Source organism: Podarcis bocagei, assembly GCF_964188305.1.
Source record: "Podarcis bocagei genome assembly, chromosome: 1".
NCBI lineage: Eukaryota > Metazoa > Chordata > Lepidosauria > Squamata > Lacertidae > Podarcis > Podarcis bocagei.
The window spans coordinates 18785764-18811477 of NC_138125.1; the positions used below are offsets into that span (position 1 = coordinate 18785764).

General features: G+C 41.7%; 1 protein-coding gene across 2 annotated transcripts in view; it reads left to right on the top strand.

The window, feature by feature from the left end:
* Window position 1: 1 nt before the first annotated feature.
* Window positions 2–25714, top strand: part of SETD3 (SET domain containing 3, actin N3(tau)-histidine methyltransferase) — a 48983-nt gene continuing 23270 nt past the window's right edge. Inside the window, exons 1-6 of one of the 2 annotated variants that reach the window (XM_081192691.1) lie at window positions 2–21; window positions 10589–10698; window positions 11015–11107; window positions 12779–12927; window positions 13470–13542; window positions 16213–16469. In XM_081192691.1, coding sequence (XP_081048817.1) covers window positions 10596–10698; window positions 11015–11107; window positions 12779–12927; window positions 13470–13542; window positions 16213–16469 — 675 coding nt within the window. In that variant the 5' untranslated portion in view covers window positions 2–21; window positions 10589–10595. Of the gene's footprint in view, window positions 22–75; window positions 203–10586; window positions 10699–11014; window positions 11108–12778; window positions 12928–13469; window positions 13543–16212; window positions 16470–25714 lie in introns of those variants that run through there. The other variant, XM_081192690.1, reaches the window with a different exon arrangement.

Sequence of the window (25714 nt, forward strand, 5' to 3'; positions counted from 1 at the left end):
CTGGGTCCTCAGAGCCGCTGAGTGAGTTTGTAGGTGTGTGTTTACGCGCACGCGCGCGGCGGGGCTGTGGTTGGCTTCGCGGCCGCCGCCACCGCCGCCGCCGCCTCCTCCTCCTCCTCCCCCCTCCCCCTCCCCCCTCCACACCCCGGGCAGCGCCGTCCGGTGAGAGGATTTTGAACCCTGTGTTGTCGTCGCTAAAAAAGGTAAATGGGGGGAGGCCTAACCCCGACCCCGTCTCTCTCGTGCGTCGCCTCAGAGGAGGGCGAGGCGGGTGGCGGCTACTCCGGCCCTGCCTGGCGCCTTCCTCCTCCTGTGTCTTTCTTATTTAAATAAATTTTTAAAACCCATGTGGCTGAGGGCCCTCACACGCCACTGAGGAAGACGCTTCCGCCGCCGGCTGCTCTCTTCGGACACCGACGCACGCGATTCAGGGGGTCGCCTAGATGCGTCATCCCGTGTCAGCCCCCGTTCACACGCTCTTCCTTGCACGCTGTCATGTCCGCGCTAGTAAATTGGCCCGGGAGAACCGCCACCGCCGCTTCCCGTGGGCTGTAGTCGGGGTCGGAAGGGGTGCGGGTGTATGTGTGTGTTTCAAACCACTCGTGCGGTGCCATCCTACAAAACATAACGCTCCCAGTTTCCGAAGTAAACATGCGTATCTCAACGGCGGGGGGTGGGGAGGAAGAGGCGACGCACGAGAGAGACGGGGTCATCAGTTCCAACGGATCCTGAAGATGCGCCCCTGCAGCCGCCCGCATGGTTTATTTCTAAGTCGGGCCCATGGGTTTTTGGGGCAAGGCGTTCCTTCCTTGCCCAAATGAGTGTGCATAGGATTGCAGCCTTTCTAAGGGCCTTGCCCCTCCGCCTCTCCCATTTCGCAAACGCATTTGCTGCACGCACCGGCCTCCGCCATGCATATTCATCTCCTCATATCCTGGCCTGTTCTATGCCCAATTTTGGCTTCTGCCTCCTGCCGTCCACCATTTCTGCTCAGCTTCTACTTTCTAATAAATACTGTAACAGGTAAACACTGCTTTCAGGGGCCTGCATGACAGCTGCTTATCACTGTAATACAGTTGCCTCACAGTTTCTTTGGCATTGATGTTTTGCAAATATTACCTATTGTTTGTCATAATGTGGCTTAGCTGCCAGCATGCATGAAACTCCCGGTATTCACTTACCTACCTTGTCTATTAAATCAAATTCATGTCTGTATTCCCTCGTACAGACACAGTGAGGCTGTCAGAAATACTTCACTGATTCTCATCGTTCCTTGATGGTTTTTTGCTTTTACTTTAATCTTGACCAGGCCCCTTGTTACCATTCCCCTACTAGTCAACATTATTTCCTCTTCCTATCTTACAACACTGGATATTGCCCTTTCCTGACAACTCACAATCTCTCTGTGTTATCCCCTGTTAGTGGGTTCAAGATTGCAGCCTAAGACTCAGAAGTAAGCCCCATTTCATTCTCTAGGGCAGGAATCAGCAAACTTTTTCAGCAGGGGGCCGGTCCACTGTCGCTCAGACCTTGTGGGCGGCCGGACTATATTTTGAAGGGGGGTGTGTGTGAACGAATTCCTATGCCCCACAAATAACCCAGAGATGCATTTTAAATAAAAGGACACATTCTACTCATGTAAAAACACACTGATTCCTGGACCGTCCACAGGCCGGATTTAGAAGGTATTGGGCCACATCTGGCCCCCGGGCCTTAGTTTGCCTACCCATGCTCTAGGGTAAGGGTGTATAGGATTGCAGCGCATTCAGCTTAATTTCATGATTATCATATCTTTCTCAGATTAAATTGCCTATAGTTCCAGTATTTTGCTGCTTGTTTTCTAAATTTCTCAATGGTACATTTATCACATCTTGACTTTAATGCCAATTCCATTTCTCTTACAGGAATCATACTGACATTAGTAATTCTTTTGTAATTCTCCATGCAACTGTTTTGATTGTCTCATACACAACTTCCATTCCTTTCTTTAAATGTCTGTCTTGTTTTTGCAGATAATTCTTCTTCTTTTGCCTATTCCTCATAGGGATGAAGCCATAACTTTTCAATTCTCTTCTCTTCTGTTTTTTTTTATGCTAGTTTACTTTATACAAACTCTAGGGGTCATTCCTAGAGTGGAAGAAAGAGGAAATCACAGAGGAGGAGTATACACGTGTAGCCAACAGTTGCAGGGGAAAGTCAGGCTGGCTAAACCGCAAAATGAGCTTAGGCTTGAAAGCGAAGTTAAAAAGAATAAAAAATGTTTCTTCGGCTATGTCTGAAGTAAAAGCAAGAACAAGCACGTGGTAGGTCCTCTGTGTGGGGAACAGGGAGAAATGCTATTGGATGACAGAGAAAAAGCGGAACTACTTTGGCCTTGTCTTCACCCAAAAGGAAAACGATGCTCAACCTGGTGATAACAGAATAAATAATGTAAGGAGGGAGCTGCAGACCAAGATAGGAAAAGAGGTAGTGAGGGAACACCTAGCTATTTTAAATGAATTCAAATCTCCAGAGCCTAATGAGCTGCATCCAAGGGTACTAAAGGAGCTTGTGGAGCCTTTGTCTGTTATCTTTGAGAACTTTTGGAGAACAGGTGAAGTCCCTACAGACTGGATGCGGGCAAATGTTGTCCCCATCTTCAAAAAGGGAGGAAAGGAAGACCCAGGTAACTACTTGACCGGGGAACCTGACATTGATACCAGGGAAGGTCGTAGAACAGATGATTCAACAGTCGGTCTGTGAGCATTTAGAAAAGGATTCTGTGATTACTAAGACCCAGTGTGGGTTTCTCAAAAATAAGTCATGCCAGACCAATCTGATTTATTTTTTGAAGGAATTACAAACTTGGTGGATCGGGGAAATGCTGTGGGCACAGTGTATCTTGATTTCAGTAAGGCTTTTGATAAAGTACCTCATGATACTCTCAAGAGGAAGCTGGTAAAATGTGGTTTGAATGAGGTAACTGTTAGGTGGATTTGTAGCTGGTTGACTGACTGAACCCAAAGAGTACTCATTAATGGTTCCTCATCATCCTGGAAAAAAGTAAAAAGGGTGCTGCAGGGTTCTGTCCTGGGCCCGTTGTTCAGCATCTTTATAAATGACCGATGAAGGAATTGAGGGGATGCTCATTAAAGTTGATAACACCATACAGTACTGGGAGAGGTAGCTAATGCCTCAGAAGACAGAATCAGAATTCAAAATGACCGTAACAGTTTGGAGAACTTGGCGCAAGCTACAAAGTGTTATTTCAATAGGGACAAATGTAAGGTTCTGCACCTAGGCAGAAATAACCAGATGCACAAATATAGGATGGGGGACACCTGGCTTACTAGCAGTACAGGTGAAAGGGATCATGGGGTCTTGGTGGACCACAAGCTGAACATGAGTCAACAGTGTGATGCGGGGGCGGGGCGGGGAAACTAATGCTATTCTAGGCTGCATCAACAGAAGTGTAGTGTGCAGATCAAGGGAAGTAATAGTACCACTCTATTCTGCCTTAGTTAGACCACACTTGGAATCCTGTGTCCAGTTCTGGGCACCACAGTTTAAGAAGGATGTTGACAAGCTGTAACATGTGCAGAGGAGAGCAACCAAGATGATCAAGGATATGGAAACAGCCTTATAAGGAGCGCTTGAAGGAGCTGGGTATGTTTAGCCTGGAAAAGAGACTGAGAGGAGATATGATAGCCATCTTCAAATATCTCAAGGGCTGTCACATGGAGGAGGCAGCATGCTTGTTTTCTCCTGCTCTGGGGGGTACGACTCAAACCTATGGCTTCAAGTTGCAAGAAAGGAGATTCCAATTAACATTTGGAAAAACTTTCTGACAGAGCTGTTCAGCAGTGAAACAGACTCCCACAAGAGGTGATGGACTTTCCTTCCTTGGCCGTTTTTAAACACAGGTTGGATGGCCATCTGTCATGGATGCTTTAACTGAGATTCTTGCATTGCAGAGGGTTGAACTGGACGACTTTTGGCGTCCCTTCCAACTATGATTATATGATTCCAGACCTTTTCTGCCAAATGAATGTACAGTTTCCCCCTTTTACTTTAACCTGCTCATAAGCAAATATTCATTGTAGTGTGATTGCACCTGCTTCCATCTTGAATTCTCCATTCTTATTCATTGATAATTTAATGTCCCTTTCTCTGAAGTTTTGTTTCCTCTCTTCTCAAAGTCTTTTTTTGTAGTAGGTTTAACTTTTTACTGCATTTATCCATCCACCCGCTTAATACTGTCTTGGCAGAGGTATGGCTAGTCATATATGGGTAATGGAGTGATGCTGTTTGCCGTGCCAAGGGTTCTTTGTTGTTAGTTCCTGAGGGAAAGATAGGCAATCTACTTGTGGCTCATGTGGGAGGCAAGCGGAACACAAATTTAACAAGACTTGATGATGCATTAAGATCTTCGTTGTAGTTTGGAGGCATTTTTTATTTTGTGAAATCTTGGTTCCCTTCCTCTGTGTTCAACCCAACTGATGTGCCCCTCACCATGAAATATTAAAAATATGGCAAAAAAATCAAGAGAAAAATGGGAGAGGGTTATTGCATTCATGCCCTGCATGTGGGCTTTCCATAGGCTGGTTGGCCATTGCAAGATTTGAATGCCAGGCTGTGCATGTCCTTGATCTGCTCTCAAGGAAACTGATAAACATCATTATGCTTCATCTCTCATTTGGGAATCATTTTCCTTTAGGACAGGGATGAGGAACCTTTGACTCTTCTGATGTTGTTAGACTCCACTCTCATCAGTCACAGTGAGCGTACCCAATAGTCAGGGATGATGAGAATTGTTGTAGTCCAGCAACATCTGAAGGGCCACAGAATCGCAACATCTGCTTCAGCAAAATGGCTAGCTTGTTCTAGCCATCACCTCATTTTACTATTCCTTGTTTTGTGGAATCTGTGACATGATTTAACCTGCTCATTGCTTATGGCAGACTGTTAGGTTAGGAATTTGAATTTGCTAAATGCTTTAGATATGCTTTACAGATCCTTTCTTTGGGTTGTATCCAAAGGTGTCTCTGCAAAGGTAGAACAGACTTCAATATACGTAAGAGAACTTCTCCTTGCTCTCCTGCTGCCCACCTCCCCGAAAAAGTCTGCTTTGGAGAGTTTGGGGAATGGCAGGGAGTTAGGAGAAGGAATGAGAAATACTGTTGCAAATCAGAAGTCTGCTTGTTTGACATTGGATCTTACTCTGTCTTCTGGTATATGGAAAGCCTTTGTATGACAAAATTGTGAAAGAGTAAAAGCCAGCAAACAGGCTTGTGTTGCTTATTGTGACTTTCATTTATTTTTAATTTGCTTAAAAATACCCTGTTGACTACATGCTATCTCAAAATAAAACACCAGTATAAGTTTGTCTCCTTGCTAGTATGGTACAACTTCATTTATGATCTTTAAAAATTCCATATTCTACAAAGAAACTGGAGAATTACAAACTCTTAGCAAATTAAGTACAGAATTAATATTCACTTTTTTAATTGATAATATACTTTCAGTAGGTATTTTTTTTATTAGCATAAATTGATTGCAACCCACATGCGTCCAGAATCCCAATTAATTTTAATGATTGTTGAGAAACTGCATGTACAAAACATGATACACCATGTTGTAATTAAATGTCAGGAAGATGCCATTGTTTTCTAGTGTGTGAACTTAACAAGAGAAATGCGTTTTCTTTGAAAGTTGTTGTGGACTTTGCTACATAGATTTGCTGAAACCTAATTTTTCTTGATTGATTTAAGTTCTTAAAAGGGGAGCTGGTTCTGTTGACAGGCAAACAGTCATAAACCATGCTACTGTGATAGCTAACACAAGTAGAATTTATCTTTGTAAGAAGAAAGTACTGTTTGGGTATTCAGTCTTACGTGGGGGGGGGACACGCAAGGAGAAGCAGGGTTATGCAACCCAGCTCTGTTTTAATAGTAATAGTAATAATTTATTGTTTATATTCCGCCCATCTGGCCGGGCCTCCCCAGCCACTCTGGGCAGATCAACTGTACACAGTTTAGAACCTTCCACGAATTTGGGGTCTGAACTAGAGAGCTGCACAACATATTTTAAAGCCCTTCAAAATCAGAGGTTTAAATCACAGAGTTTTTGGTTTTTTTAATGCTTTTCAGATTTATACATTTTACTAATTTTACAATCATTTTAACATTTCCAAACTTCATTTCCTTCCCCCTCTTTCTGCAGTTCCTTAAGTTTATTTTTAATATCTTCTGCATATCCAAATTAACTTAATTTGCTCATTTATTCATCTACTTTAAATATATACTCTTATAAAACTGCAGGTTATTACAATAATCCTGCCAGTGTTCTTATCTGTTTACAATTTATTTGTAAATATTCAATAAACCATTTCCATTCTTTTATAAAAAGTTTGTGATCTTGATTTCTTATTCTTCCAGTAAGTTTCACCATTTCTGCATATTCCATAAGTTTTTGTATCCATTCTTACTTTGCTGGGACTTCTGCTTCTGTCCATTTTGGGGCAAGTAACATTCTTGCCGCCGTAGTAGCGCAGAGATTCTTCACAAGTAGAATATGTGTTCCTCCTTGTGTCTGTCTTTGAATGTGATCTGTTCCATAGTAGAACAAACTCCCTAGGGACTTTACTTCCTTGGAGCTTTTTAAGATTCTAAGACTGAGCCCCCAAATAGGGCAAGAGTTTCTGATGCAGTCTGCTGTCAGTAGGCAGTTGCTTTGTGAAGGAAAGTAGCTTCACTGCTGTATCAGTTACATCAGCCCAAGTACTAATTTTGGGACATTGCAAAACATACTGACTGTTACTGGTGGCCTAAGTTCCTGGCTTTCTCTGCAGTAGTAGGGTACAAAGGTAACAAATGGTAACAGACTGTTACAAATTCAAGTAGACTTGGTGACTTTTAGCTACAAGAAATAAAATTGAAACCTCTGTGTTCAGTGGCAGTACACCTCCATACATCAAATGCTGGGGTCGAAAAGGGAATGGGTTTTTTGTGACGTCTGCTTGTGACTTCTGAGGATTATCTAACAGGCCACAATTGAGTACTGAACTAGACCGGCATCTGGTCAAATAGTGAGGCAGCTAGAAGTGGAGCATGTTTCGCTAAAGAGCAAAAGAAGGGCTTTCACTGGCAGTTTCCTTGTTTCCCTAGCCCTCGTCTTGTTTCTGAGATTTTAAAGGATTATTCTGTATATTGTCCCCATAGTCATAAAAATCTCAGGATTTAAAGCATAACTTGTCTTAGCTCTCAGCAGTATTTGCAAAATAATATGTAATCTCATTTTCTGTTAAATGAACGATGACAATTTTTTGAATGACATCTAATGATACATGCCTAATTTGCCCAATGCAAAACTTGTGCAACATGACTTAAGTTTCTTTTCTCCACCCCAGCCCTCTGTGCACCCCAAAGCATTCTTTGTAGAATCCTCTGGGGCAATATTTTTCCCCAAGGTGGCTTCAAAGGGAGGACAGGAAGGAGAAGTCCTGTTGCGCGAGTGGATCTTGCCCATTGAGTGTACTTTCAGATGACACCTTAATGAGTAGGCTTTTCTGCAGTGAAACTTGCTTTGCTTAGTTCTTACAAATGAGCTTGGACTGCTAAAAGCCACTTTGTAAAATTGTGATCTTACTTTGATCTTGTACTGAAATAATTATGCTAGTTTGGATTTTGAAATAAGTTAGAATGGGAAAGAGTTGGAGATTTATTGGCTGTATCTAGAGGATTTATTGTTGATGATTGTCTTTGTTTCCCCTAAAAAGATTTCATCTAACTTCCACTTTGATACTGGTTTAATTTAGTCTATTCTAGAGGTTTTTTTCAAAGACAAGAATGCCTTTGGGTTCTTATCATAAATGTTAGTTTGCAGCATGTACAGTATTCTGTTTTATTACAGTAAGGAGGACAGGTTACAAAAGTATAGTTATGCATGAGGTGTGGGGGAAAGAATAGGTTCTCTTTCTCCTGATGTTTGAACCCTGGATCATCAAGTGAAACCAAATAGTGAGACATTCAGGGCAGACAAAAGGAAATACTTCTTCAAACTGCATAGTTAAACCATGGAGTTTGCTAACATGGTAGTGACCACCAACATGGACCGCTTTAAAAGGGAAATAACCTTTATCTTCCAATGGACACTAATTGGACACAACCCTTTATGAGCAAATATTATTTTATAGTACAAAAAGAAAATTTAACAGTTTCAGAACTTATTATACCGTAATTCATTTAACTCCATTATTTAAATCTAGGTGCTTTAAATCAATCATTTTGTTAAACTTCTTTGCATTGCACCAAAGAAAATTATCTCTTCCTTTTTTCTTTTTTTTTGTTATAGAGGTGACCACTGTATCACAGTGAACTCAAAACAGTTCTGAGATTCCTGTTAGAGGATAGTATTTCACTGTGCAGAAATTTCTTGTACTTTTGATTTAAATTATAGCAACAGCAGTTGGGAGTTGTTGGCATTTTAAAAAGCAACTCGCCAGAAGTGTGATGACACAATTCATTTTTAGACTTCAGGTGTTTTGGCAGAACTTCCATGCTGTAGTGTAACTTATCCTAAGTACATGTAAATGCAATAATCACATCCTTTCCCTGTTGATCCTGGCTCCATTTGTTTCCCTCTCTCTGTTGTCTGTCTGGTATCCTAGATTGTAAAACCCTCAGGGTACGGATCTGTTCTGTCATTATTTGTGGATAATGCTGTAGAAATAATACTGTGTGTATAGTGTTAAAATACTGTTGTGAGTTTGCAGCAGATAGGCTGTATGCCCTGAGCCACCCTTCCAATTCCTGGATCCAGCATGGATTCAGTTGCTGGAATAGCCAGACCATCCTGGTAATGGCCCGCAAAGGGGGTGGCTCTGTGCCAGAGGGCAAAGGGTTAGACCTCCCCTCCCTCAGTTGTCTGTTAGAAAGACAAAAGCCCAGAGTTGAGAGTTGCGTTTTGTGAACTAGAAGCTGGATGCGAAAGCTACAGGCTGGAAAGGCAGAGAGAGAGAGAGAGAGAGAGAGAGAGAGAGAGAGAGAGAGACAGGCCTGATTTCCGCTGCAATCCAAGGCTGTGGCTATTGGAGAAGCAGGACTTTCTTGGGAGGTTAATGCTGTGAACCTCTCCATCGTAGGCTCAGGTTGTGTATATGTGTAAATTAAGCAGATATCATAAAGTCTCAACAGTCTCTAAAGTGTCTCATTCCAAAAGAAAACACAAACCCCGGGTAAGTGCCTGGGACCCCTGGAATCTCACACCACTCGGAGATTGGGATGGCATGCAACAATACCTTAAATGTGTTTATGGGCATGTTTTAAATAAGAAATCTGATAAAAGTTAGCTAGAAATTCTTCTTAGCCTTGGTTATGTGATAGAGATCTTCTCCTTATTCTTTCTGATAAGGTTTCTGGAATATTTATGTTTGCACCAATTAATAGATTGTGCAGCCGTTGAGTCCTAAAGCATTCTGTTGAGAGCAACATGTTTGCAGAGTTTTCCTAATCCTATCAATCTAACTTTAGGGTTACAGGGTGTTAAGGTTGCAAAATCATGCACTAATGAACTTATTTATTGCAAAGTGAGTGCCTTCTGAAGGAAAGTATTGGGTGCACTTTTTTTTGTTTGTTTAAAACTGTGTGGGAAGGAAGAAAATTATATATATATATTTCTTTTTTCAAGGAAAGATTTTGGTAGAACAGAAGTTCAAAGCCGAACACAACATGAGATCTTTGCCAACAAGAGTTAAGAGTGGGAGATGAGTTAAACTCTTGCTGCCACTGTTCTTGCATGCTATTTGGTGCCAAGTTCATTGGATCCTCTATATTTGGATATGCGACTTTGCTGCATGTACCAAGCATATTCATCAACACTTGACAGTTTCTCCCTTGGAGAAAATTTCTGTGGTTTTCCAGAAATTTATGTTTTCGATATATTAAAACCAGCTAGCAGAGAAAAACATTTTAAGCACTGGCACTGGCTGTTTGCACAGGTAGGCACTACTTAACCTTGTTCAACAAACCAGCCCTAAATACATTAATGTAAATCTCATCAAAATAAATGAAACAGGAAGCAAGTCAGCTGTTCTATTTTGATAGGTTCTAAATAAAACATTTTATTGCAACTAGGATCAAACCCAATTTATTGAGCATTTTAAAATGTGTATATTTTTTATAAATGCATACATACATTTATGCTAACGTGACTTACATGGTTAGCTACCAGTGTTTTTAGTTATACATGGGAATGCTTTTCTTATACACTTCAGTAACAGAGCTCGGATAACTGGATGGTATAGAAAAGTCTAAATAATGAATAGAGTGGCACCCAAGTTCTTTGAGCAGAACAGACTTCCATTCATGCAATCTGCTCCATAGGATTGGAGGTCCTTCCTAAACAGATCTGGGAGCGGAAGCTGTACCTATGAGGCACCACTCACAGGTGCAAATTTTTATAGAGAATCAGGTGTTTTCTTTCAAGCCTTCCAGATATTTGCTCATCTTCACCTCCCCAGCATTCAATATATTGGTATCAAAAAAAGAAAGAAAGAGAACATAAGTAGTAACAGAAACCCCTTGCTTATTTAACTACTGTTCTCTTTTAGTTGGAAGATGGGGAAGAAAAGCAGAGTGAAAACTCAGAAGTCAGGCACTGGAGCCACGGCAGCAGTCTCTCCAAAAGAAATGTTGAATCTAATTAGTGAATTATTACAAAGTAAGTATGTTGTACTATAGTTGTGGTGAAGGGGATGATCTTTATAAGTTCATGTGGAAAATAGGCAGGGCTGAATTTTGTTCTATTCAGTATTTAAATTAGGAACGGAAAGTCTATCCAAGCTCTAGCCCCTCTATTCCTGTAAAATATATTAGAGGTTCATGGCTTCAGTGAACATATGTTTTTAGTATTGGAGTTCAAATGGAAGTTATGAAATTGAACATATAAATCCATTTATGATACTCTCTTGATGTTAAGGAGAGGAGAAATGTTAAATTTCAGTGAGCAATAATTTTTTGTTTGTTTATCCTTCCAGAATGTAGCAGTCCAACTCCAGGTCCTGGAAAGGAGTGGGAAGAGTATCAACAGATCCGAGCTCTTGTTGAGAGAATCCGTAAAAAACAGAAAGGTAAACAAGAAATGGCTTTTCTAATTGCTTGTGGTCAGAAGTAATTTTGGCACTGCGTTTTGCTGCCTTCTGTCTTTTAAAAAAGACTCTAATTAAATTCCAAGCACACTCTGAGTCACAAATATTTCTTATTTTAGTATTCTCAAAAAGACTGAGCTTTCATTCCTTTGCAAAAGTGTTGAACAGAGACTAGTCTGTATTGTAGAGTGGAGCAGAGCACCTGAGTGTTGAACTTTCAGGGACCACTTCAAGTATTATAAATGTTTAGTTGTGAAACATGTTTGTTTAGTTGCTAAATGCTTTTTATTTGTAAGCATTCCCCTTATTTAAAACAAAATAGCTGGTCTTTCATCAGTCATTACATTCTTTGTGTGTGTGCTGACACCACAACTGCTATTTTTGCAGTGTCTGCAATGATAATTAGTATTGGATGATTCATTAGTCACATTTAACCTGGTAGAATATGTTTGCGTAACATCTTAAAACAAGTGTTTACATTTGAAAAGATATTTCCTATTAAGATTATTGTTAATGCTTGAATAGATACCAAAAATTGGGCAGTCCCATTTGCAAGTGACCACCATAGGGAACTCAGCACTTTGTTTCTAGAAACAATCCTCTTGTTTATGCTTTTTTCTTCCCCTTTATTTGTGGCATCACAGTAAAAATGTGAGTTTAATTATTGAAGTGCACATGTGGGCTGTATGTGCTTTTATTCTACATGGTAAAATGAAAATCTGTCTTAGCCTGAGCTCCACATGCATATTAACTTTTTAAAATAAAAAAGGTAGAACAATCTAAAAGTGCTGCTGTAGACACTTCCTCGTTCACATTTATACAATAAAGTATTTTCCTCATGTTTTAAAACATTGCAGTACAATAATGTTAAGAAACAGTTCATTGACCTTGTTAGGAATGTTTAACCTTTTATATCTCTAGCTACAGTAAATAATTCTGGCATTTCTAACTCTTTTCACTCTGATGGAATTCTACAGTTTTACCATTTCCCTTGTTTGCCCTAGCTTGTGAGGCTTATCCTATGCCTACTTGGAGAAAGATTTGTAGGTTCATAATGATGCCAAGGAGAACTTCATTAAAGTGAACCCTCCCTAAATATAAGGCAAATTAAGATAATGTAATCTGTGGTCAAGAAAAACAAAGGAATTGTGGCCAATAGCTTTTCATAAGCATGTGACTTGACTGGCAGAATATGTGGTGTTTTCGCTGAGGAATTTGGGAGTTGCTTGAGCTCACTTTTTATTGGCACGTTGTTTTTCACGCTGAGAATTAAAGCCTTGGTTGACCAAATTGAATTGAATTGCTTGTACAGTCGTACCTTGGAAGTCAAACATCTTAGTTCCCGAACATTTTGGCTCCCGAACATCGCAAACCTGGAAGTGACTATTCCAGTTTGCAAACTATTTTTGGAAGCCAGCGAGGCTTCTGTGGCTTCTGGTTGGCTGCAGGAGCTTCTTGCAGCCAATCAGAAGCTGTGCTTTGGTTTGTGAACATTTTAAGTTGAACGGACTTCCGGAATGGATTCCGTTCAACTTCCAAGGTACAACTGTATTTTAAAAGCTGCTATGAATGCTTCCTAAACGTTTTTAACGTCTGTGTTAATTAGTACTGGTGACTCATTGTGTTTTTCTCTGCTGCTAAATATGTACATAGGTTTGTCTGTCGTATTTGATGGGAAAAGAGAAGATTATTTCACTGAACTAATTAACTGGGCCAGAAAGAATGGTGCATCTACAGAGGGCTTTGAAGTGGCTAACTTTGGTGAAGAGGGTTTTGGTTTGAAAGCTACAAGAGAGATAAAAGTGAGTATAGGATGGCATTGGAAGGTACATGGGGGGCATTTAAAGATCACTCAACCAGTCCCCAGTGTTTGAAATACTAAATTGGCAAAAGACTAGATCTTTTGAAATTTACTACAGGTGTTGAGCTTGTCCAAATCATGGTCCTGATGCAGAGATCCTCATGTGGAATAGCAGGATCCTCTATCTTCCAGAAGACAGTGATGTTACAATACTGTATCTCGATGTGCTAATATGTCCCTTGTGAAAGAAAATGTTAGGTATAAATGGCCTGTCTCCCCATCCTCCTCCAATTAGTGATGCAAACATTGCACAAGCACATATAGTGCAGAGGCTTAATGGTCACAGAGTATAATAATAGTGGTTGCACCAGGTGTTGCCCAGCATCTTTCACAGGTGCAAGACTTGGACTTAGGTTGTGCACTGTGCCACTGTGCTTCCACTAGCAGAATGGCTGTTTTGCAGGCGGATTACCACAATTTGTTACCATCCAGTATGTTTATCAGATCTGTATGATATTGTGAACTTTCCTTGTGTTTTTCTAGGCAGAAGAGCTTTTTCTCTGGGTTCCCAGAAAATTGTTGATGACTGTTGAATCAGCGAAAAATTCAGTTTTGGGTAAGAGAAGATTTTGAATGCGTTTGCAGATGTGCAAAGGGTGTATTGATGGAAAGTTCTCCACTAGCAAAATGATGAAAATTGTCAGTTAGAATTGTCTAGTGGGCTTATTACAATGCTTGAACAATGTATCATATTTATTTATTATTATTTATTGAATTGGGGTGTGTGGGGAGGGGTAGTACCTCTGGTGGGAGACACTTCATACTTCTTCTGGAGTAGTTTGTCTACCTTTGGTCCCTACCATGCTCTCACCTGTGGCTTCTAGAAGCTGTTGGCATGCAGCCGCGGCCACAGCCCGGAAACAGCTTTGACTGGCTGGCTAAACCATGTGCGGGTAGCCAATGGGTCTCAAACCCTCAGTGAGTTTAGGTATTCCCTTGCATGCAAAGACAGACTCTGGAAGATTGAGTGGATGATACCTATGGTGAGTCCAACAGTCAAGAAGATGGTTCCTACACGTGAGAGGCAAATGGGTCTTGTCAACTAGGAAGGTAGCCCATCTAGCAGAAAGAAAACTCTGGTCCTAAACCTCTGCTGCCTTGTGGGATATCTTCAGGAGAGGAGAGGGCTAAGGAGTAAACCCTAAACAAATATGGAGTAGAGTCCCTAAGATGGTTGGATGGCACCTTGTACGCCTCCTTCTGACAAACTCCTGCTGCCAAGCTGGTGCCAAATGTATTGCTCTGCTTTCTTTTCTCAGCAAGGCCAAGAGGGGTGTCTTGTTATCTGGGCAGCCCAGGACCTGCATACACACTGCCCAGGCTTGCGCTCCAGGGAGGTCACTTCAGTGCTGCTAACACAGCGGTTTGGTTTCACCTCTAGAGGCACGCTCTGTTGTCTCTTGAGACAGATGGATGCCAACTACCGTATTTTTCGCACCATAGGACGCACTTTTTCCCTCCTAAAAAGCAAGGGAAAATGTGTGTGCGTCCTATGGAGCGAATGCAGGGGGGAGGCAGGCGGGAAAAGCCCTCAAGAGCCGCACACAAGCTTCGTGCACTCTTGCGGGCTTTTCTCCAGGAGGGAGAAGGGACTGACTGGCTGCAGCAGTCCCTTCTCCCTCCTGGGGGAAAAGCCCCCAAGAGCGGCACCCTCTTTAAAGGCTGCGCGGCTCCTGCGGGCTTTTCTCCGAGGTGGGGGAATTCCCCCACCTCTCAGAAAAGCCAGGAGAAGTCGCACAGCCCCTTTAAAGAGCGCACGGCTTCTGCGGGAGGTGGGGGAAGCTGCAGCAGATTCCCTCCTCCCGGGCTCCCTTTGAAGCGGCAATGTGGGAGGGGAGCAGCTTACACTCGTGTAAGCAGCTCTTCTCCCACTTTCCTGCTTCAAAGCAACCACGGAGGAGGGAAGGAAGGGGACCATGGATCCTCTTCGCTGCTGGAGGCTTCAGCGGATTCCCTCCTCCATGATTGCTTTGAAGCGGCAATGTGGGAGGGGAGCAGCTTACACTCGTGTAAGCAGCTCCTCTCCCACTTTCCTTCTTCAAAGCAACCACGGAGGAGGGAAGGAAGGGGACCATCGATCCTCTTCGCTGCTCGAGGCTGCAGCAGATTCCCTCCTCCCGGGCTCCCTTTGAAGCGGCAATGTGGGAGGGGAGCAGCTTACACTCGTGTAAGCAGCTCCTCTCCCACTTTCCTGCTTCAAAGCAACCACGGAGGAGGGAAGGAAGGGGACCATGGATCCTCTTCGCTGCTCACGGCTGCAGCGGATTCCTCCTCCTTGATTGCTGGGAGTTTCTCTGGGCAGGAATTCCCTCAGCTTAAGTGGGGTGGGGGAAGTGTGGCAGGTAGGGGGGGTACTGAGAGACACATGTCTCTCAGATGAAAATTGGGAGTGGGCATTGTCTGAAGTGGCTGTGGATCTCCTGCCGCAGAACTGTAGGACTGTATAGAGTTGGGAGGGCTACCCAAGGGTCATCTAGCCCAGCCCCCTCACAATGTAGGAATCACAGCTAAAGAACGCCAGGCAGATGGTCCCCCAACCGCTGCTTAAAAGCCTCCAGTGGTGGAGACCCCAAACACCTTCCGAGGTCATAGAATTGCAGGGTTGAAAGGGAACCCCAGGAGTCATCTAGTCCAGCCCCGGTGGACAGCGGGCGCAGTCCATCCCGTTGTGCAAGACTAAAGATGCTGCGCAAGGCTAAAGAAGAAGCCAAGGCAGTGAGCGGGATGGATCGCGCTTGCTGCCTTGTCTTCTTTAGCTGCACTGGAGAGGTTTAGCTCCTGGCTGGAGAGGTTGCGCGGCTATGGATCCTGTGCACTGTCTTGGCTTCTTTGCTCTTTGGGGCTGGGGGGGGGAACCCGGGGGTCTATGAGAAGCTCTGGGAGAAGTGGACAGGCTGCATGCAGCCTGTCCGTTGCTCTTTGGGGCTGGGGGGAGGATAATATTTTTTTCCTTGATTTCCCCCTCTAAAAACTAGGTGCGTCCTGTGGTCCGGTGCGTCCAATAGAGCGAAAAATACGGTAGTTTATTGAAATTACATTTTTAGATCAGTTTAAAGGTTACAGGAAAGTTACAGAAAGTCTATAATAGGAAGTAAACAAAACCCATGTTATTGCAAGACCTACTTATTTTGTTAAAGTTTTCTTTCTTACAGAAATCACTTAATATGCACTTAGGAATCCTGTTAGGGGGACTAAAATTTCTTTATGGGTTCTTTTCCTTTTTTAGGATCCTTGTATTCTCAAGACCGAATTCTCCAAGCCATGGGCAACATCACGTTAGCATTCCACCTTCTTTGTGAACGCTGCAATCCTAGTTCTTTCTGGCTGCCTTACATCCAAACTCTCCCAAGTGAATACAATACTCCTCTTTACTTTGAAGAAGATGAGGTTCAATATCTTCAGTCAACTCAGGCCATACATGACGTTTTCAGCCAATATAAAAATACTGCTCGACAGTACGCCTATTTCTACAAAGTTATTCAGGTAAGAGCCTGGAACAGACACTGCATTATATGAGGACCATAGCAAAGTAGAACTCTGACATTTTTAAAAGGCTTGTTAAGTGGCCTAAAGTTCTAAGTACCACAGTACCAATGCTAACCTGATTACTTTTTTTACCATTGCTTATACTAGCAGAATGCTGTTGCTATGATAGTTGTTGTGTGTGGAGGTGGTGGTTATATATGGAAGGACCTCTGATAGAAGTGCAGTACATCGTCTTGTTCTGAGTGCACACATGCGACATACATTTTGGGATAGCTCTCTAGTGTTATTGGAAGAGGGTAGATTTTGCCGCCATCAGTCAGCAGTGTCGCAAGTGCACCATTTTATTTTCTCTATAGTGGATACCTGATTAATACTACTTTTTGCCCCTGGTGTGTCTAGCCTTTAGATGTCTGCATAAACCTATCCTGGGTTGTTGTGATGGAATTTTGAGAATCACTCAAAATGTGCTATATCGGTTTCCTGCAGAAGATACTTTGTAGTGAATGGGAAGGGCTTCATTTTCCTTTGTTCACATGTGCAAAATGATCTGAAAATGATTGCGATCATCTGGCATGCACTTGTGAAATTTTGTGTTCATTTTTAGTGAAAAATCTTTAGCCTGTAAGGTTGCTGATGTACTTCAGATGATATAGAGTGTAATGGCAATAATTCAGTTGTTTGCAGAGCTCATTCATTCTCATGTATGACTCTTCGTTTGTAGCCTTCACCCTGCTCCCCGCCCCCCGAATATATACCTAATTCCTTTTGGTAACATATATATTTCCTCTTAAGGAAGTACTGTAGCTCAGTGGTAGATCACATGAATTCACATGCAAAAGATCCCAAGTTCAATCCTGGGCATCTCCAGCTGGATCTGGGTAGGACTCCTGTGTGAATTATGGAGAGCCACTAGCAATCATTATAGACAATATTGAGCTCTATGGAACAGTGATCTGGCTTTGTGTAAGGCAGTTTCAATGTTCCTCTACTTATTTTACTGTTATTTTATGAAGAGTGTGCTCATGCTTATGATCTTAAAAGTGCTTTACTTCAGTAGTAAAATACTTCACTTGTGTATCTCCTGTCCTGTCATCTTAGTTAGTAAATTGAGTTAGCTTTAGTTTGAGTTTAGACACTACAAGTATTGAGTAAATTTTCTGCTGGAGTAAACTATGGCCTTTTTAAACCATGATAAAAAGGCAGCAAAACCCAGACACCATATAATTTTACTTCATGCAGTCTAAACACAACCAGTATCTCGCCATCTAGATTTTTATCACCCCTGTAGCTCTCTTCTGTATCTTTTTTTAGGGTAGCCAAATTCGTAATGAACTGTGGAGTCCCATTTTTATACAAACTGTACCAGATAATATCTTCAAAGTACTAAGTAGTGTTGTTGCTTCTTAACTCTTTGAAGTGGCTGGGGTTCAAAGAGGGTACATGAATGAGCAGGAAAGAACTATAGGCTCAGTCTCGGAGCTTTGCTCACTTTGTCTCTTTTTTGCTGTAGTTGCTTTTTTGCTCTGTAGAAGAGGCAGACAATCACTTAGTTTTAGAGGCATGGAAACAGCTACATCATAGAGTAAGCAACCCTTTGGCTGCAGGTAAAGTTCTCTCCTGTGTGTTCACGTGTTGACTTTCATTCCTGACCATAGTTCCTATAGTCATAATCCTATTTCAGTACCTACACCCCAGTATTCACACCGATGTGTAGATCAGGGATTCCAAAACTGTGGTTCATGAATTTCATTCGCGTGGTCTGCAGTATACCCGCATTAAATATTCATCTTGTATTTTTATTGCTTCTTTATTTCTATTTTGTTTTATTGTATTGCATTTTAATTTGCAAATTTTAATTAAAAAAATAAGAAATAAAAGAAGCAATAAAAATACAGTTTAAAATCATTCATCTAGTGTAGGACTTTACAGTTGCTACAACAGGCAGAAAAATCATTGAGTTGGCTACCAAGATAATTAACAGTTTTTAAGTAGCCTGTAGAGTGGGAAGCTTGGGAACTACTGGGTAGGTAATCTAGATAGAAAAGCAGCTTTGTAGTGGCCTACCTGCCAGCTCCCTGGGCAAAAGTATCACAGCTACTGCTGTGAAACCATTGCATCAGGAGCTCATCTGGGGCTGAGTGCCTCTGCACAGTAGTACTATTGATCCCTAGCTCCTTCTTTCTTGACAGCTCTGTAGAGCTGACAAGCTAGTGGACTCTTTTGAGGAGGCAGGTTTGTGGGGGAGGAGAACATTTTCAGTTCTGAAAATGGCATTTGTTTCTTGTAACACAGCATCGTCTGTTCTCAATCTGTATACATTTTCCTTATGAGTGTTCCTTTCTTAGACCTATGTCTTACCCTTGTCACACATAGCATTTCATAGCCACAGATGTAATGTAGCTGCCTGTGAGTAATCAAGGCATTATATTGTTAACACTATGGAAAAAGTGTCATTCAGGTAAAGTGTACTGGCAGAACATCTTCTCAGACATCATTTTGCGGCTCCTTAAAAATCAGGCAAAGATTTCTTAGGTAGTTATTCAGCCTTCATCAGTCCTTTATTGCACAGAAATGTTTCCAATATACAGATGGGTGTACCATGCAGCAGCGTGTTTCAGCCATCAATGTTTAATGGAACAAAATCTCTGCTGAAACATAATCTACTTCCTGCCTGTCTTTATTGAATTGTAATATCTATTTACAATTATTTAGAATGTTTTTTTAATATTTTAAAATTAAAGTTTTGTACTTAATGTTGTCATAAAAGCCACTTCGAAAGGTAGGCTAGACAAAATAGTCCCAGTTTGCCTTTAAAGCTATGTGAGTGGTTTTGTTTTGTTTTTTACAGAGGATATGAAAAATATCAACACTAGGTTTCCATAGTACTGAGTAAATCCGTTATTTCATTTCAAGAGCTATGTTTATACAAAAACTGTCTTGTTTCTTTGCTTCAGGAGTCTAGGTTGCTCTAAAGTTGTAATAGTACCACTAGGTGGTATTTATAATTTGGGGAGTTCAAACCATGTCTGGACAATTCTTAAAAGGTTAAAAAGGTAAAGGAATCCTGGACAGTTAAGTCCAGTCAAAGGCGACTATGGGGTTGCGGCGCTCATCTCACTTTCAGGCCAAGGGAGGTAGTGTTTGTCCACAGACAGCTTTTCGGGTCATGTGGCCAGTAGGACTAAACTGCTTTTGGCGCAACGGAATACCGTGACGGAAACCAGAGCGCACAGAAATGCCTTTTACCTTCCCGCCACAGCAGTACCTATTTATCTACTTGCACTGGCATGCTTTAAGACTGCTAGGTTGGCAGGAGCTGGGACAGAGCAGTGGGACCTGTCCCTGTTGCGGGGATTCGAATCGCCGACCTTCTGATCGGCAGGCCCAAGAGGCTCAGTGGTTTAGCCTACAGCGCCACCCGCGTCCCTATGGACAATTCTTATATTATTGTATGAAGGGTTAGATTTAGATTTCTTCCATTGGGAACAGAAGGTACTATATTAATGAGATGCAAATGTCACAGATAAGCTCCAGCATTATTATTAAAACTGGCAACGCTAGGCATCTAACACTGCATTAACTGATAGGCTAACCAATCTTCATGCCTGCCATATGTTACCCTAGTGCAAAGTTAGTAAAGTTTACCACTAAATGGCATGATAGCTAATTTATAATTTACATGTACTACTGACATTCAAGAGGACAGAGGTGTGATCATCATCTTGCCAGAATTTCCAAGTGAGAGATGTACTTGGGAGGAATAATGGGGTGTCTGTATGTTCTTTAAGAGGGACCTGTTAAAATGCATATTGCACCTAAAGTTCAACTCTTCTTATGCTCATGCTCTTATGGCCTAGCTGCTGTTGCATCATTTAAAAAAACAACCCCAATCTACTAACCTCTTACCCATATGAGATTCAGTCATATATCAGTCCCTATAATAGTGAACTCAGGTGGTGTGTGCTGATGGAGATGGGGCCACTGAGAAACAATAAAGAAGTATCAGCAGAGTCTGAAGAATGCTGAGATTTGTTGAAATGCTAGCAATATTTTTATAGCCTAAGGGAGCAAAAGAACGAAACACAAACAGTCCAGTGATGACAGAGCATGCTGGAAAGGAGAGACATTAAAGCAGGGATGGGTAGAGATGGTCTGCTGGAAGAGAGCATGGCTAACTGGCTGGAGCTCTGAACAAGAACATTTTGTGGCAGCTAAGAGATAGAGCTACTAACCAGGAAGCCCGTGATTTGAATCTGATCTCTGTCATTAGCTCACTAGTTGATCCTTAGGTAAGCCATTCTTTCCCATATCTCCCAAGCCACCTGTAGATGGCGAATAATACTGATTTATCTTACAGGGCCGTTGTAAGGATTGCAATTAGATATGCACATGAAGCATTTCAAACACCTGAAAGTGCTTTACAGATTTCAAGCATTGTTGTCGCTGTCTAGTGAATTGTGCCATATTTCGTTGGAAATCCAAGGGGTTGTATGAGAGGCAACTAGAACTACTTTAAAAAATGCATCCTTTCCATCAGCTGGCAAATAAATACATAGTATCTTATCTCCTCCTGTTCTCACAAAGACCCTGTGATAATGACTGGCATAGGTTTTTAAAAAAAGAAAAACTAAAAATGCAAAATCAAGCATAGGACAAAATCACCACGGAAAACAGGTATGAAATCAGTGGCATAGTTGAGTTTCAAGGCTGACCTGAGTCCAAGTTCAGCACTCTTTCGTGCACCACGGTGGCTTTTTGTAAAGTGATGGCATTTTGAGGTATTCTTTTGAGATGTGTTATGTTTGTTTGGTAGCCAGTAATCGCTTCTTCATGAGAGCAGAGGGGAGGTTTAAAAGAGGGCAGTTTTCAGCCGAGCTCTACCTGTCTCTAAGTAGTCTGAATGTTCATGAAGATGGCAGAGACTTCTTCCTTTTACAGTTGCTCCCAGCTGAATATTAGTCTGGTTTGACAACTAAACACAGGTGCATCGCTGGCCTGCCAGAAATAGCCCATTGCTCCAGGCAAAGGACAGCACTGACACCATTGAAATGTATGCAATTTGATACTTAAAATGTGAACGGAGGCAGGTGACTGGATCTCTTAAGATTGCACTTCAAGAAAGAGAAAGGGTTTTGGGCTTAGATGTTCAAGTTACTTCAGGAGGGGTTTGCAGTTTGTTCTAATATGTCCATTTGCTTGCCCCCCCCCCCCAGTTTGCGTGTGTTACTACCTTTAGCATGTTATGGGCACTGAATGTGCACAGCAGAGTGAACAGAATCTGTTATATTTATTGCATAATGCTGGATTCTCTATGCACTGAAATGTGGTGTAATAAGCACAAGAGGGAGCCATATAGTTTTACATTCAGAGTGAGATTCCTGATTCCTTGTTCCTTGAAGATCTATAATTTAGTTTGCCTTTGTAAATGAATATGCAGTGGTTTTCTGTTTTAAGTTTTCCCCCAGCTTCACAAGGGGCATGGTCGCAGCCTTCTGTCAAGGGGAATTGGTCCATAGATTATTGCAGAGCAGTGCTCTTTAGCTCATAAAACGTAGGCAGCAGTACTTTCCCAGCTGAACCCCCTTTTCTGCCAGATTGGGAAATGAGAGAGGGGGAAAAAAGTGAATGATGAAAGCTTTTCATTCACCTTCTTAGTAACAAAACATTTCAACGTAAGTATTGCTTTCAAAACAGTATTATGTCTCTACTGCCAAAATAACACCCCTAGAAAACTAACATTCCTCAGTCTTCAGTATAATTTGAATTGCTTCCAGGGGGGAAAGAACCACAAAACGGTTGTCAGGGGCGTTAACTATTCTTTAATGTCTCCATATTGATCATTTCACAGCAGCTTTCCAGTGTTTCAAAGCTACTTTTCTAAAAGTTCTACGGACAGGGAAAGGTGAAACCATCATACAGTTAACACACCTGCCTGTTGTCTATTGCTTTTGCACAGTTAAGGACCAGGAGTGTATTTCCCTATATTCATCCCTACAGGCAAGGTGCTACAGTGGCAAGGCCAGAATGCAGTCCAGACAGCTGCTTCCTCCTCGATCTGCATGCCAGAGGAGAGGTACCCACTCCTGAGTGCAGTTGCCAAGTCAGCAAAAGGATCTCCCTGAGATGCTCTCTTTACACAGAGGCCTTTTTACAGTAGAAAATATGTAGCAAGGTATATTGGCATAGATATGTTCTTATGGAGTGGTGGTGGTGCAACATGTATTAGAGAATAAGTGGGGCACAGCAATCTCTGGATATAAACTATACAGGAAGGACATACTGGAGGTGGTGTTGCTCTGGAAGTTAAATAGGGCATTGACTCCAGCAAGCTAGAAATCCCCAAAGGGACAGAATCATTGTGGGTGATGATTTTTGGTCCCAGTAGTATTTTAGTACGTACTGGGGACACACTATCGTTCCCTGATGAAAATGTTTGGGAAGATCTAGAGATGAAGAATGAAATCAAGCAAGCATCCAGAAGAGGAAATGTTGTAATTTAATTAATTAATTAATGTGTAACTTACACTCTAGAGGGCAAGGGACGCGGGTGGCGCTGTTGGGTTAAACCACAGAGCCTAGGACTTGCCGATCAGAAGGTCGGCGGTTCGAATCCCCGTGACGGGGTGAGCTCCCGTTGCTCGGTCCCAGCTCCTGCCAACCTAGCAGTTCGAAAGCACATCAAAGTGCAAGTAGATCAATAGGTACCGCTCCGGCGGGAAGGTAAACGGCATTTCCGTGCACTGCTCTGGTTCACTTAGTCATGCTGGCCACATGACCCGGAAGCTGTACGCTGACTCCCTCGGCCAATAAAGCGAGATGAGCGTGCAACCCCAGAGTCGGTCACGACTGGACCTAATGGTCAGGTGTCTCTTTATCTTTACCTTTACACTCTAGAGGTATCACATTATATAGTCGCTATATCAGGTGATTTACAAATGGGGGGGAAACACTCATAAAGGGACTTCACAATTTAGCAGAAAGGCATAGATAAAGAGTTCATAATGCCTGCAGAAGAGAATAGTAATTAAAGGGGGAGGGGGTTGACTGGGGGGGGGGAATGAAGTTGGTTTGAATATAGACAAAGATAAGGATCAATAACAATGTTGTTTTAGAAAAGAGACATGTATCAAAAGAATGAAGAGATTAAATATAAAGTGAGGCAAGTGATTAAAAGTTGAATTTTAAAGTGTGAAATAAAGTGGAATCCAGTGAAGTTGACAAAGCCAAAGCAGGAACATTGTGGAAGTGATGAAAACAGAAAATGGGACTTGACTCAGCATTCGTAAGAGAACCAAGATGTAGATTAAGGAAGGCTGGTAAGAAGAACATAATCAAGATGAGAAATAATAACAGATTGAAAAGTGTTTTAGTAGTGCTATATGGAAGAAAGGAATTAATCTTAGAAATATTGAGGTCATGAAAAAAGATCTGGCAAGGTCACAGATATGGGAGGAAAAGGATAAAGTGGAATCAAAAGCAATACCTAGATTATAAGTGTTATAGAAGAATAGCAATACTAGTTAAGAGGGGGAGAACAATGCAAAGAAAAGATCTGGCAAGACCAAATTCTTAAGATTTAGTTTGAAAAGACAAAATTGTAATTGTCAACATAGAAATGATAGGAGAGATCATAAAGAATATGATGAGTTGGGGCCTCAATACAGATCCTTGCAAGAGACTAACAAAATGAGGGAAAATTTGTGAGAAGGAACCATTAAAAGACATTTTGAAATAATAATTAGACGAATATTGTGAGGGCAGAAACTCTGTTTGGCTAGAGATAGGAGAAGAGTGGAATTATTATCAAGGGCTGAAGACACACAAGCCCTGCTTTCCGAACACAGTGCGTTCCCAGGAAATTGTTCGTTAGGCGAGTGTTTGCACAATGAGCTGATGATTTCCATTATTTCCTATGGGAACATTTCTAATCCATGATTTGTCTGATCCCTCTCCCTCCCTCCATGCTTTCTGCCTGAAACAGCTGGTTTCAACCAGCATAACACAAACAAGGAAGTGGGCAACCTTCTGATATTTGAATCAGCAAGGTTGGGTTATAATTCTTTGTGTTTGGATAACTGAGATTTTGAATAACGAGCGTTCCAGTAGTGGGATCTGTGTGTACCATCCACAGTATAGAACTAGCATATTCTATATTGCAAGGTGAGGATCCCTGCTAGGCAGCCTGAAGCACACAGCAGAGTGTGTCCCTTTGCTACACTGTCACCCAGGATTTGGATACTAATATTTTCAAGATAAATAGAAACCAATTCACTAAGTCCCTTTTCTGTAACAGTGGGAAAATTGGGAGGCTGAGTGAGAACTTCCCATTTTGAAAATCATAAACTTCTCATTTGGGAAACAGTTATCTCCTGTATTTTGGACCCTGCTTGCCAACATAACTACTTTTAATTTATTTCTGCTTCTCTGAATGGCTTACGATCCCATTAAAATAGTCTCCCCAAACACTTTGTCTGAAAACGCTGTGCTTCAAAACCATATATGCCAATATTAGATGAAATTGTTTCTGCACATTTTTAAGCCGCACTTGGGAGAAATATTATGTTGGCTAGAAAATACAGAGGTCTATGGAGACTTGCTTTAGAAGATGAGGTTTCTAACCCCTCTCCTGTCCACAAATTCAGAAGAGCGGTTGATTCTGCAGCTATAATAGCACAACCGCTTATTTTCCTCATATCAAGTTGCACTTCCAGAGAGCAACTGCCTCCATCCCCAGGGAAGTTATCTGTGTTTTGGGACTCCATGCCTCAACAGTTAATCATACTTTTTCACTGATACATAGGCCTTATTGTTAGGATTTAATACTTTTTTTTCTTGATGTAACTGCAGTTATGAATGTTCAATAAAATCAAAGCACAGTAGAAAGCTGGTGTATCTAGAGTGAAATACTCAAAGGAGATATATATTCTAAGCACTGTTAAACTATTTAAGGGACTTATCTTGGTGGAAATTAGTAATTTAACTAAATTAGAAAATGGATTATCTTATACACTCTTAGAGTCTTGTGATACGTCTCAGTGTAGGAGGCTGGAATGTTTCTGAAGTGAAACTTATAAAATGCTTCTTTCTGTGTTCGCTGTGATAAAACTTAAGCATAATTGCTTCCCTCTATTCACATCTCTGAGTGCTGTCCAATAATTGCTGCACTAGCCAAAGTAATCTGAAGTCATTTGAAAGTCCTAACATACTGCTCTGTCTTGTACGCACTGCTCTTGCCATGTAGA